The sequence below is a fragment of the Aspergillus lucknowensis genome, assembly GCF_044049455.1.
Source record: "Aspergillus lucknowensis strain CBS 449.75 chromosome Unknown BJX67scaffold_6, whole genome shotgun sequence".
Classification (NCBI taxonomy): Eukaryota; Fungi; Ascomycota; class Eurotiomycetes; order Eurotiales; family Aspergillaceae; genus Aspergillus; species Aspergillus lucknowensis.
The window spans coordinates 470,092-481,977 of record NW_027263550.1 but is presented as its reverse complement, the minus strand read 5'-3'; the positions used below and the strand labels follow the sequence as shown (position 1 = coordinate 481,977).

Here is an 11,886-nt window from a genome sequence, read left to right as displayed (position 1 = left end):
AGACTCCTGGCAAGAATGCACTGAGGAATGAGACTGAGTGAAGGTTATGGTTTTAACAGTTCCACGCTTTGCTCGTTCAGCGAGTTGACATTCTGGTCAGGTCAAGGGATGCCCCTTCCGAAGGTAGATGACCGACGCGACGACGCGTTTGGCCCATTGAATAACTACAATACTTAGCTGATGTCACTAGAATCTACAGCATACTTAGACAGCTGTGTCTGTTTCGAAATGTCTCCCATCATCGACATTCCCCTCTCATCGCCCTCACTCAAGCGGACACAACGAGACGGAAACTTCCTGTCAAGGAAGATATTGTTCTCCAGAACCGATCAACCCGAGGGTCGAAGGCAACGCGTCGCCGTGAGATTAACTGGACGACGGTCGTGGCAGGTTCTGTTAGCTTTTCGATGTGAGGGAGAAAGGGAGAAGGATGAAAAAACTTCGAAAATCCGGCGTATTTATTTAGCTCTGTGCGTCACGTGGCCGGCCGACCCCGAACCAGCTCGCACAAGGCACTAAGGTATTAAGGCACCAAGGCACCAAGTAATGTACAACTCGCGATGAGCAAAACGCAGGTCAAGAACCTAACCGCGCCTGCTGATGGTCTCCCTTCCAAACGCCTCCGCCCACTGCAGCCGTAATTCCCAGCGCAATGGCCACCATGCTGCCCAGAATCACAACCGCGATCGCGATCTTCACAGCCATCCGCTGCTTCTTCCCCAACCTACTCAGGCAATCACAGTATCTCTTCTCCTGGACCCACAACTTCGACTCCCGACCTGTTCTCTCGCCATCGTAGAGCCTCTGCCACGGCGGCGGACGACCGCCACCACCACCCTCGACATCATCAATTGGGCTCGTGACCATCCCGACGCTCCGCGAGCATTTCCGGTGCGAAGTGAGCTGTCCCAGCTTTGAGGAGGGTGTTGCGTGTCGATAGAAGGGAGAGTATGGTTTTGCGCCGATGGAAGGGTCGTAGTCTTGTACTTGTTGCGTTGGCGGGTGCTGTGGTTCAGCAGTGGGTGTTCCCGCGTCGGCGTCGACTTTTTCTTGGACGACGAGGGCGGTTGAGGATTCCGTTGCAGGAGTTATCTCTGCTTCTTCTGTGATTGAGGGTGGTGGCGAGGGTGTGGGAGGTGAGAATGTCGGAGACGGTGTCTGTTTGGAAGGCTCGTCACTCTTGTCTGCCATGGTGGACGTATGTATGTGTGTGGTATGTGCAAGCAGAGCGCGAATAACATCAACCAGGGAGATCCAAAACTGAGCGTAGTGTAGTGTAGCGTAGTGTAGTGTAGATAAATTAGAGCTGCGGTTCGGCTCAAGCAAGACTGAGTCGGTCTTCAACGGCGGCAGCTTCCTTGCGCAGTGTTTTGTCTGCATGCAGTGTTGGCATGGCAATTATCCACTGCATCTCTGTATGACTTCCAGAACTTCGAACCGTCGACTCCACTGGATTAATCGATTAATTGTCCCTCACCAGAGAAATACTCTAATCAGCGAAGTGTGTACCTCGTCCGTTCTGCATAGCAACCAAAAATTTCACTCACTGTACAAACTACATACCTCCAGTTAACAGACAGAGAAAAAAACCCACCCATTCCGTCAAACTCTGATACATTTTCAATCCCTCGAGGCAAAATCCATGAGGCGCTGAGCCAAATTCTTGTTTTATTCGAGAGAAACATGAAGGTTAAATGAGTTTTGCATTCCTCCTACAGAGAATTCAGGACCACAGGGGTGAGCGAAGGGATAATTAGCAGGCGCAGGCCCCTTGATTCCAGCTCATATGCCGTGGAGAATGTTGAATGCATTGTCTTGCCCGAGAAAAACAAGTTTCAAAAGGACGGATTTTCCAGTCGGGCGTTTAATCCTTCTCGAGGTGCCTGTTATGGCAAATAAACTGTCAACAGTCCAGTATTCCCACGGACAGGAATACAAGTCGCTATGTAGACGGCCGCCGGCCAGGTACCTTGGTCAAAATTCAGCTAGATCAAAGCCTTGGACGTAGACCAATGCATCTATTTACTGTGCTTTGTACCTGAGACTGCCAGACCATACATCTCCATTCACAAAGTCCTTTGTTCTGAACATCCTGACCCTCATCTACAAGGAAAACGGACAAAGATTGTACACATTAATATAGACAATGACCTTCCCAACAATTAGCTTCCAGGCTATCCTCTTTGTCTAGTACTGTATATATAGCAAGCAAATATCAACTAGAATCCCCCAGAACAACGCCAACCATCTCCTCATCTCAAAACAACCAAACCCAAAAATGAATCCGCAAATCTGCAACACAGCCAGAGGCCTCTGCCCCGAGTGCCAAACCCTGCACAACGAGCTCTCGCGCTCCCGCAAAATCCCCACGGCAGACCTAATCCGGCACCCCAACAACTACCCCGTCATCTTCTGGCGCGACCTCCCCGGCGAACCAGACCCCCAGCTCGCAGACCACGTCTCCATCACCATGGCCGAGCGCCTGCTCAGCATCTACGACGGCATCCCTGTCCCCGTGCACTGGGCCATGACCCCCTTTGTCGATCGTCCGGCCGTGCGCGTCCGGTTCATGGTTGATTTCCCGGCGCTGGTGTGGGACCTTGATGAGGCGTGGATGAGGGTGCTGTTTTCTAAGCATGGGGTCGACGCCATTCCGGTGCAGGGGTGGTTTATTAGTGATCCGTTGGAGAAGAGGGATGTGAATCTCTCGCGGTTGAAGTTCTTTGCGGAGAAGGTGAATCCGAGTAGGTTGACTAGTAAAGATCTTACTATTTAGCTGGCGGGAGTGATCTTTATTCTTCTTGAATTGGTTCAAGTTCTTAAAGATTGAAACGGAAAAAAAAGGTATGTGTCAACCTCCCCCCTTCCCGAGGTTTTGATTTCCCTTTGTTAGCTATACTACCTAATGAAATCAAGATGGAGTTGCCCTGCTTTATATCGTTCCATATGTAGCACGTAGATCATCTTTACAACTAGAGACACCTACTAATCTCCTACTAGGTCGTCACCATTTCCTCACAAGTGTATATACAACGACAGCCATTAGAGTCAATCAAGATTTTTAATAAACCCGGGGAGAGGCCGTGATAGCTGGACTCCACAGGGTCTCATTGAGACCATGACCCATAAGTTAAGATCCCACGATATTGTGATGATTGCGTCGATGTCAGAGCAGATTGCGAATCGAGTGTGTCTACTTCCTCGCTACGGCTCTCATCTCATCCGGAGAAGGGATGTTGACGGCAACATGGGATAACGTGCACGGCTTACAACTCCTCCAAAGCCGCCGTCCACCAGACGTGCTGCTCCGTCGCCCAGGAATGGGGTCAGCACGGCGTCCGTGTCAACACATTATTATCCGCAGGGTACGTCCGTCCTCTCCGTCTTCTTTCTTGAGCGCCACGAACGCAATGAGGTAGTACATCCACACAACCATGACAGACGCCCTGCTCGGGGCTAAGCCTGAGGTCGAAGACACGTGGATGGGAGGCGCGCTCCTCGGCAGACGAGGCATCCCAGAGGATTTCAAAGCCCGACGGTGAACATGCTGGCCGATGGAAGTGGGTTCATGACGGGCGCTGATCTGCGAGTTGATGGAGGGCACTGCGCATCTGCTCAGGGCAGACCCTGGATGGGAAGAAAATGAGGCTTGTATCCTGATTGGGCATTGATGAGCTTTGACTTCCTTTCAGCCGCTCTTTGATGGTGATCCTCCTCCTTTTTTTGGAGTTTCACGCGAATGATATGCCAGCAAAACAGAACGGAGATATCAGAGGGGCCGCCAAGCGACAAACACGAGCACGTCTCCACCAAAAGACTGAAGCCAAAGCCATGGCTGTGCAGGACAACTCCGACACAAGCCACAGACAACCTGAAGCAAGGCGTTCAGCTGGGGCTGACAGCGGGATGATTGGATGGCGGAGGAAGATCTCAAAGGGAAGCCATCTTGGCGTCTGGGCTTTCGTTGGGAGACCCATTATTTAGGAGGGAAAGGGTTCAGCGCCCACTTTCAGCCTCTCCCTTCTTTCTTCAGAGTCTCGGATAATTTAACCTGGTTTCTGTAATCGTCTGATTGAGTCCTCCATCATGAAATTCGGACCGAACGACATGGCGCTCGACGAGCATCGTCCATTACGAGACCCCTCCCCTGCGCCAGCAAAGAACAATAACAGCAACGACGACAACGACGACGACAACCGCGATCCTGCTCCAGAAATCACGACCAGTTTCAAAACCCTCGTCTCAAATATCACAGGCAGAACGCAGCCTGCCGGGGAACAGTACGCATGCATGCAAACCCCCAGACTCTTATCATGGATGTCGGCCGCGACGATCGTCGGTCTCTGCGGTGCCCTAATCCCTCGGGCTGCTCCAGACTCGGGGTTAAGGATTGTGGTCATACTAAATCTTATCTTTGTAAGACACTTTCTGTCCTTCAGTTGAGAAAGAAAGCTGCTGACGGCACAAGGGCGCGCTTGGAGTCCTCGTAACCCTCGGCATAGATCTCTACTTCCCCATCTCGAGATCGCGGTCTGACCCCAGGCCATCGAGGGGGTCGCATTACTACATTCTGATCAAAACCCTACTGTGTCTGGGCCTTACCGCAGCCCTAATTGTCACGGTCACGTTCTACAGCAGCAAGGGAGGCCGCTTCGCGAAACGGAAGGGTGGAGGTCGCGGAGGTGGTGGTGGTGGTGGAGGTCGCGGAACTGGTGGAGGGGTGAGCGTCAGCGTTGAGAGTCTCGCGATTGGATGCGCGATCGTAGATATCTTCCTTGCGTGCGTTTCTTCTTCTTCTCCCGCGGTTCTAGAGTGCGTGCTAACAACCTCTCGTTTAGTCTCGTTACGCTTGTCTTTTGGAAGTTCCCTTTCTTGAAGTTTGTTCGCCGATACTCGGAATACCAGGAGAGGGCGATGTATGCGGCGCTGCTTGTCAAGAAGGCACCGGATGTGGAAGGCGCGAAGCCTTAAGTACTAATTTGCTATGTTACGATATGGCGTATTGGAATTTCTATTTCGTGCTTTGATGCAATGATGATGATGATGATGATGATGATGGGGAGTCATATATCGTATGCATCGATGAGAGGATGCGCCTCGCCCGTAATCTGTTGTATAGCCTGGAAGCTGGTGCATCATACGGTCCCTAAATGCAGTGGAGCTCTCCACCTTCGTGGGTATGGCAGTTCTACTCGTTGTCAATAACCGCCAGTGTATAAGTACGCTTTGGAGGCTCACTCACATCAGGAATGTCCTCTACCTCATCATCCTCATCCTGAGAGGGCGGCTCCTCAGACTCTTCATCGCCGTGTTCTTCCTGACCACCGACACATCCGATGCCAGGGACAACGACATCATAAGCGTACACCTCCAGAGCGAAGTATTGCAGTGTCTCTGAGTCGTGCACAGCCTCTGTCCGGTTTCCTCCAGCGAGTTCCAGAACGCCATCGTATCCGTCCGCGTAGTGCTCGACGAGGCCTTGCCCAATAGCCGGCATGTGGTACAGGCGGTGGAGCAGGTCGCCCGCCCAGAAGGTGTTTGTCTCGGACTCGGAGATCGTGTAGCCCTGCGCGCACATTGTGGTCAGGGACCGACGGGTTGTGTAGCTCAGTTCACAGATGACGGTCTCGTCGGTGGCGTTCTCGCCACGCCAGTGCCCGCCGTAGCCTATGTAGTCAGTTTCCGCGTACACAAGCATAGGGGGAACTTTTGTTCGAGCTTACCCTCAAGTTCACAGTTTCCATCAGGGTTGTCACATCGGAAGAGGACGTTCTCGGGGTTCCCGTTGATGATGATGTCGTAGGCACCGATGGCCGTGAGCGAGGGCCTGTCGCCAAAGTACTTGCGATAGATGGCGCTCTCGTTCCCCCAGCGAAGGATATGAGTTTTCGCGTGCTCGACGAGGGTGACGGTCTCTTGGAGGGCAGTGGCGAGCTGACGCTGTTCGGTAGCATTGCAGCTGTGGTGGATAGGAAAAGGGGCCTTGACGGGGTCCTCCAATGGCTTAGGGGACTGGGCAGCGGGGAGAGCCGCAATGGGCGCAGAAAGGGCCAGAGCAAGGGCGAGGAATTGCATTTTGGACTTCATGATTTAGCTCAGCCGGTCTGCGGGGGGATGCAGGCACGCCATCGTGACAGTATTTATACCTCTGGCTTTGCCTCCAGCCGAGAGTACCTTCGGGATGCCCAAGAGATACAATTTCTTGGATTCCTCGCATGGCTCGCACTGCTTGTATGGCATCGGGTGTCTGGCATCACTTGCATTCCACGCTCCGCCAAGAAGCCAAGCGCGCGAGGGGACCCTGGGGATGGAAAACTTCATGAAATCGCGAAGCAACTCCTTGGCAATAAGGCTGGGCAGTGTACCTTGGGAGTTAGTGGGAATGTGAGATGCTCCCCTCTCAGAGTAGAACAGATGTTGAGAAGACTTTTCTGGGCCCATCTCACGATTTGACGCAGAGATACCTTGTGGACAGGGCTGTTAAATACAGCCAGTTTGCATGCCCAGATCTTTCAGCAGGTCAAGCATAGACTCCGTCCGCTCGGTATAGTTTGCCATGAGGATCCTTCTTCCCGTTCTTGCCGTTGCGGGCCTCGCTCGTGCCGCTTCGATCACCGACTGCCACAAACACGGCGACGACGTGTACTGCATTGCCGAAAATGGCGAGGAGGTTCAGGTCCTCCTCGAGAATCCTTCTACCGGAGATCCACCCTCCGAGTACACAGACTGCCACTCCCACGGGGACCAACAGTATGGCCATCTCTCCCTTCCTGACCCCAACTAACCCGGGTTAGGTACTGTGTTGATTCTGAAGGAAACGATGTTCGGGTCTTGGCGGAGGGCGAAACAGCCGACATCACAGAAGGAACCGACTCGGAGCGCTCCGATGGGCACGCTGATGGGCATTCTGATGAGCATACTGAAGAGGAGCAAAGCCAGAATTGTCACTTCCACGCCGGTGTAGAGTACGTCCACGACATCCTGTCCACCATGGTCCCAATGCTAACCCACAGTATAGGCACTGCGTCGGCGCCGGAGAATCAGAGAGCGGCAGCAGTTCTTCTTGCGGCCTTCGGTCCCGAGACTATGATGTCCCTCTGCGTATTGGGACACTGTTTGTCGTCCTCGTCACCAGTTCCATTGGTGTTTTCCTCCCTATGGCTCTCGTGAAGCTCCCGTCCGCGTCGATCAACACATGGGTTTTGACAGTAGTCAAGCAATTCGGCACAGGAGTCATCCTTTCCACAGCATTCATCCATGTAAGTTGGTCGCAGTCAGAGCGGAGGTACGAGAAGGTAACCAGATCAGCTCTATACGCATGCAGACCTTATGTTCGGGAACGAATGTCTCGGTGAGCTTGAATATGAGGCGACGACCTCCGCCGTCGTCATGGCCGGTATCTTCCTCTCCTTCCTGACAGAATACCTGGGCCACCGCTATATCCTCGCCCGTACCGCACGTCCAGCCGCGCCATTACAAGCGACAGAAACCGACTCAGGGGTCTCCTCCAAGACTGTGGCCGAACAGACTCCGCAGGAGCATCAGCATGGCACCCTCGCCAGCTTCGGCCACCATCACGTTGGGGACCCGACGTACCCCAACACCAAGCTTTCCGTTCTCGTCATGGAAGCCGGAGTCATCTTCCACAGCATCCTCATCGGTCTGACCCTCGTCGTAGCCGGGGATTCCTTCTACAAGACCCTCCTCGTAGTCATTGTCTTTCACCAGTTCTTCGAAGGTCTAGCGCTGGGCGCCCGGATCGCCCTCCTCCCCGGTCGCGTATTCCCCAGTAAGGCTCTTATGGCCTGTGCCTTCGCCCTCATCACGCCCATTGGCATGGCCATTGGACTCGGAGTCCTCCACACGTTCAACGGGAATGAGCGGGAGACGCTTATCGCGCTGGGGACGCTTGACGCGCTCTCCGCGGGGATTCTCGTTTGGGTTGGTCTGGTTGACATGTGGGCACGCGACTGGGTGATCGAAGGCGGGGAAATGATGAATGCGCCGATCGGACGCGTTGCCGCGGGCGGGATGTCGCTGGTTGTTGGGATGGTTCTGATGGGTGTTCTGGGAAAATGGGCTTAGATCCTTAGCATATCGACGGACCCTGTAAATAGCAGACTGCGATGGAGTTTCACGATGCATCTCGTGACCAACCCGCAGACTCGGGCTTTTTATTTAAAATTCCAAATCTGATGTAATTTCAGGTGTTACTTGGAGCAGTTAGTCAGGGCAATTCATTTCTCTTTTTGGTTGGCAGGTGCGTTATATTTCCGTGATAGGGCGGGGTCTATATATCCGTCCCTCGTGGCGTCGCTCACATAAGAACGACAGGGATCATACACAGCCCATCTGCAGGTCATCGAAATCGCAATCCGCGAGTTCTCAGTATCGATAATTTAGGTCATCAATATTAGTGTCCACTGGTTCAATTCCACTCTCCTCAGCGTAGCTCATACAGCCCAGTCCATTTTCGTAATGGCGAGTCGATGCCTGAGTCATAATAGCCCCCACCCTCGTACTTTAAAAGCCCATCTTCCGTCAACACAACACCGACCCAAAAAAAAAAAAAATAATATCAAGAAAGAAAGAAAGAGAAGAGAATGAACATCCAAATCCGCTACGCCAACCCCGCGGACGCCCCGAAGCTCGCGGAAATCAACATCCAAAGCTTCTCCAGCCAAGGCTTCTTCAACAACGTCTTCGGCAGTGCCAGAGCCGATGTGGTCCACGCGCTGAAGCACGCGCGATACTTACAGAAACTGGCACACCCGCAGACACACGTTCTCGCCGCCGTCGATGAGCACTCGGGGGCTATAGTCGGATGTGCGCGGTGGGTTTTCCCCAGAGATCAATTGGCGAGGCAGGCGGCGGAGGCGGAGGAGGACCGGGCGGGGCCGGAGCTGCCCGAGGGGACTAATAGGGAGGCTTACGAGGGATTCTTTAATATTTTGACAGAGAGGGGGAGGCCGCATCGACGGGATGATGATATTCGTATGTTGTCTACCCTTCTCGCTTTTTAACGTTCCGTTGTTGAGCTGCTAACGACCGAAGTCTTGGAATACCTGGCGTGCCGCCCCGAATCGCAAGGGAAGGGCGTCGGAAAGGCACTCCTCCGCTGGGGCATGGAGCGAGCGGACCGGGAGCAGAGGCGGATTTACCTCGAGGCCTCGACGGAGGGATTCCCGGTCTATGCGAAGCTGGGGTGGAAGGAGCTGGAGAAGGTGGAAGTGGACTACACGCGATTGGGAGGGAAGGGAAAGCAAGTCCTGACGCTGATGGTGCGCGATCCGCTCCCTTACTCATCTGGCTGATCAGATGGATGCACAGATGGCTCTTCCTTGTGTATTTCGTGCCAATGGATCGAAGCTGCCGGCACAACCTGCCAAATGGAGTCTAACGTTGAAACCGACGATCTAGGCGTGGGGGAGAACACCTTACAGGAGGTTGTACAGTGACGCTGTTCCGCGTCTAGTTGCCTGGACTGGTTAGACGGCAATTGCGTGGAATATTAATATACGTGCTGTACTTGCTGTACTTGTTGGACGTGCTCTCGCTCTATTGAGTTCGAGTTAGATACAATTGTATACTTCGAGATCATGGACATCCACATCCTCCCGCTCACAAAGTCGGACATTCCGGAGGCCGTAGAATGCATCCAGACCGTCTTCGCCGACGACCCTTTTTTCCGCTACATGTTCGACCAATCATCTGTATGTACCATCCATTCTCTTCCATCCCATACACCCAAATTAAGTTGGTGGAGTATAATATCGCCCGCAACGCAGCCTCCCTCTCCGCCCACTTCCTCCACGGCCTAAGCATCAACGCCCCCATCTACGTCGCCAAAGTCACCTCGTTAAAAAAAAGCGGCAGCGACGAAGAGTCTCGCATCATCGGAATCTGCTGGTGGCACCTGCCACTCTCAACCACCTCTCGCACCCCGTTCACCGTCCGCGCCCAAGACTGCCTCCTCTCCCTCCGCCAACTCCTCGCGAACATCCGCTACGCTGGCCGAGGCGGACTCCGTCTCCACAGGTATCGGCAGTGGAAGGAGCTTCAGGCGCGGATGCACGCGAAAATATGGACCAACACGCGGGGCTATTACTTCTGTAACGTGATTGCGGTGCGGTCTGAGATGCGCGGGAGGGGCGTTGGGAGGCGGTTGGTCGAGGCAGTTACGCAGAGAGCGGATGCGGAAGGGATGCCATGCTACCTGGAGAGTTCGAAGGGAATGCCGAATCTGCTGATCTATGAGAAGTTGGGGTTTGAGTTGGTGAGTGAGATTGAGTGTGTGGATGGGAAGGACATTTGCACGGTGAGTTGGCCTTCTTTTTTACTTTGTTGTACGATGATATGCTCCAAGTTCACTGACTAAGTAGTTATATTGTATGATTCGACCACCGGTCAAGCATGAAAGCGAAAACTGATGGCAGCCGTTTTATTATTATTACATTAACTGAAGTCCAGCGTAAGGGCCCAGTAACGCAGAAATGGAAATGAGAATCTACAAAATAGAGCCCAGGGCAATGCAGGGCAAGGCAGCGCCGACAAGGTCACCGTCCTATCCATGATTAGCTCGTAGAATGAGATCTATAGTAATAAGGAACTTACCGCGCTGCCTGGACTGTTGGCGCAGCAGGCAATATTCTGCTTGCACTGCTGGTTGAGGATATCCGAGAGGCCGATGAGGACTAGATATACTCTGTTACCTTGGATCTATCCTGGACGAACGGCAACAGAACTTACGATCAACATTGAGCTTGGAGCACTGGCTGAACGCACCAAGGCCCTCGGCCGCAGATCCAGCACCGAGCAGGTTGCTCAGAAGGCCCGCGGCGATGCCATCAGCGACAACGGTGGAGTCACCCCCGTACCTGACGTCGTTGCAGCACGAGAGCTGGGCCTGGTCACCGCACTTGGAGCTGCCCTCGCCGACGGTCATTCCGTCGGGGATGGGGAAGCGCTTTTCCTGCTGGGTCTCGCGGTTGGGGAATGCGCTGGTGGCGGCGAAGAGGGAGAGAGCGGCGACTCCGAATGTGAACTTCATTGTGAATTTCTGTTTCTTGGTTTTTTGGCTTCAAGGGAGGAGGAGAAATGGTAAGTTGGTGAGTGCAGAGAGGATGAGGGAGAAAGAAAGTCGAGGACGGTGGCGCAATAAATGCTTGGGCTTTGTTTGTACATTGTTTCGACAAGGCCGAAAACAGCGGATCCCAAAATACTGATCGCCGTGGTGTTTAATGACTGTTTTAGAAAGATGGTCGTGTTGGGCGTGATATCCCTTGGTTCAACCGTGCCTTGCATTCCACGAGCCAACCGCTTTGGGCAGTGAAGAATGTTGTGAACATACTTTAGTCACGAAAGGGGGATGATCCAGGAGGCGATTCAATAATTTCCGAGTTTATGCTTGATGACGACTGGTTGGTCTTTCTGTGGGGTGCGCTCTCCCTCCATCTTTACTCACGAGTCAAGTTGTGGAAGGGGGAATTCTGCCTGGACATCTCACCAATAATACCCCGTTTTCAGCTACTGCTTCTGCATGCGTGATGACGACGGAGTACCACTGGTGTCTCCGGTTAGGCGTCAATCCCAATTCGGCGAAGACACCCTGCGATTAGGGTTGCAGTGTACTGAGTTCCCAACCAAACCGCCCCTTACGGGCTCCTCCCGATCTGCGTTTTGTCGTTTTCAGATCGATTGACAGGACTGGACTAGGAGTCTAGACCTGACCTTGAAAGCCCTCGACAGAGTGGTGCCAGTTTTCTCATTCTCGATTACGAAGACGGCAATCACCGTCGCTTCAACCGTTTCCAACGGCGACATTTCGACCGCGAACCAATATGTAGTATATTTTTATCACCTGAACAAGAGGTAGAGAAATCCCGG

At 53.2% G+C, this 11,886-nt stretch overlaps 8 protein-coding genes across 8 annotated transcripts; 5 read left to right on the top strand and 3 right to left on the bottom strand.

The window, feature by feature from the left end:
- Positions 1-415: 415 nt before the first annotated feature.
- Positions 416-1,247, bottom strand: BJX67DRAFT_345472 (uncharacterized protein). The gene has a single exon (XM_071028355.1). It carries the CDS (start codon positions 1,189-1,191, stop codon positions 577-579), a length of 615 nt encoding a protein of 204 aa, XP_070889375.1. The 5' UTR covers positions 1,192-1,247; the 3' UTR covers positions 416-576.
- Positions 1,248-2,278: 1,031 nt separating this feature from the next.
- Positions 2,279-2,776, top strand: BJX67DRAFT_378369 (uncharacterized protein; the record flags this gene model as incomplete). The annotated part of the gene is made up of 1 exon (XM_071032332.1): positions 2,279-2,776. One exon carries the CDS (start codon positions 2,279-2,281, stop codon positions 2,774-2,776), a length of 498 nt encoding a protein of 165 aa, XP_070889374.1.
- A 1,182-nt stretch (positions 2,777-3,958) lies between these two features.
- Positions 3,959-5,084, top strand: BJX67DRAFT_345470 (uncharacterized protein). Its single transcript, XM_071028354.1, has 3 exons — positions 3,959-4,416; positions 4,469-4,779; positions 4,839-5,084. The coding sequence occupies exons 1-3, from the start codon at positions 4,087-4,089 to the stop codon at positions 4,969-4,971; spliced, it is 774 nt and encodes a 257-aa protein (XP_070889373.1). The 5' UTR covers positions 3,959-4,086; the 3' UTR covers positions 4,972-5,084.
- On the bottom strand, positions 4,698-6,442 carry aspf2 (major allergen Asp F2). The gene is made up of 3 exons (XM_071026675.1): positions 5,724-6,442; positions 5,243-5,667; positions 4,698-5,188 (listed from the first exon to the last, which is right to left on the bottom strand). The coding sequence occupies exons 1-3, from the start codon at positions 6,085-6,087 to the stop codon at positions 5,147-5,149; spliced, it is 831 nt and encodes a 276-aa protein (XP_070889372.1). The 5' UTR covers positions 6,088-6,442; the 3' UTR covers positions 4,698-5,146.
- Positions 6,443-7,049: 607 nt separating this feature from the next.
- zrfC (putative ZIP Zinc transporter) lies at positions 7,050-8,087 on the top strand (the record flags this gene model as incomplete). Its single annotated transcript, XM_071028353.1, has 1 exon — positions 7,050-8,087. The coding sequence occupies exon 1, from the start codon at positions 7,330-7,332 to the stop codon at positions 8,083-8,085; it is 756 nt and encodes a 251-aa protein (XP_070889371.1). The 5' UTR covers positions 7,050-7,329.
- Positions 8,088-8,603: 516 nt separating this feature from the next.
- On the top strand, positions 8,604-9,314 carry BJX67DRAFT_378365 (GNAT family N-acetyltransferase; the record flags this gene model as incomplete). Its single annotated transcript, XM_071032331.1, has 2 exons — positions 8,604-8,994; positions 9,055-9,314. The coding sequence occupies 2 exons, from the start codon at positions 8,604-8,606 to the stop codon at positions 9,312-9,314; spliced, it is 651 nt and encodes a 216-aa protein (XP_070889370.1).
- Positions 9,315-9,599: 285 nt separating this feature from the next.
- BJX67DRAFT_378364 (GNAT family N-acetyltransferase) lies at positions 9,600-10,430 on the top strand (the record flags this gene model as incomplete). The annotated part of the gene is made up of 3 exons (XM_071032330.1): positions 9,600-9,713; positions 9,767-10,318; positions 10,383-10,430. The coding sequence occupies 3 exons, from the start codon at positions 9,600-9,602 to the stop codon at positions 10,428-10,430; spliced, it is 714 nt and encodes a 237-aa protein (XP_070889369.1).
- A 77-nt stretch (positions 10,431-10,507) lies between these two features.
- On the bottom strand, positions 10,508-11,050 carry BJX67DRAFT_370317 (hydrophobin family protein; the record flags this gene model as incomplete). The annotated part of the gene is made up of 3 exons (XM_071030903.1): positions 10,508-10,564; positions 10,615-10,694; positions 10,750-11,050. The coding sequence occupies 3 exons, from the start codon at positions 11,048-11,050 to the stop codon at positions 10,508-10,510; spliced, it is 438 nt and encodes a 145-aa protein (XP_070889368.1).
- Between the last annotated feature and the right edge of the window lie 836 nt (positions 11,051-11,886).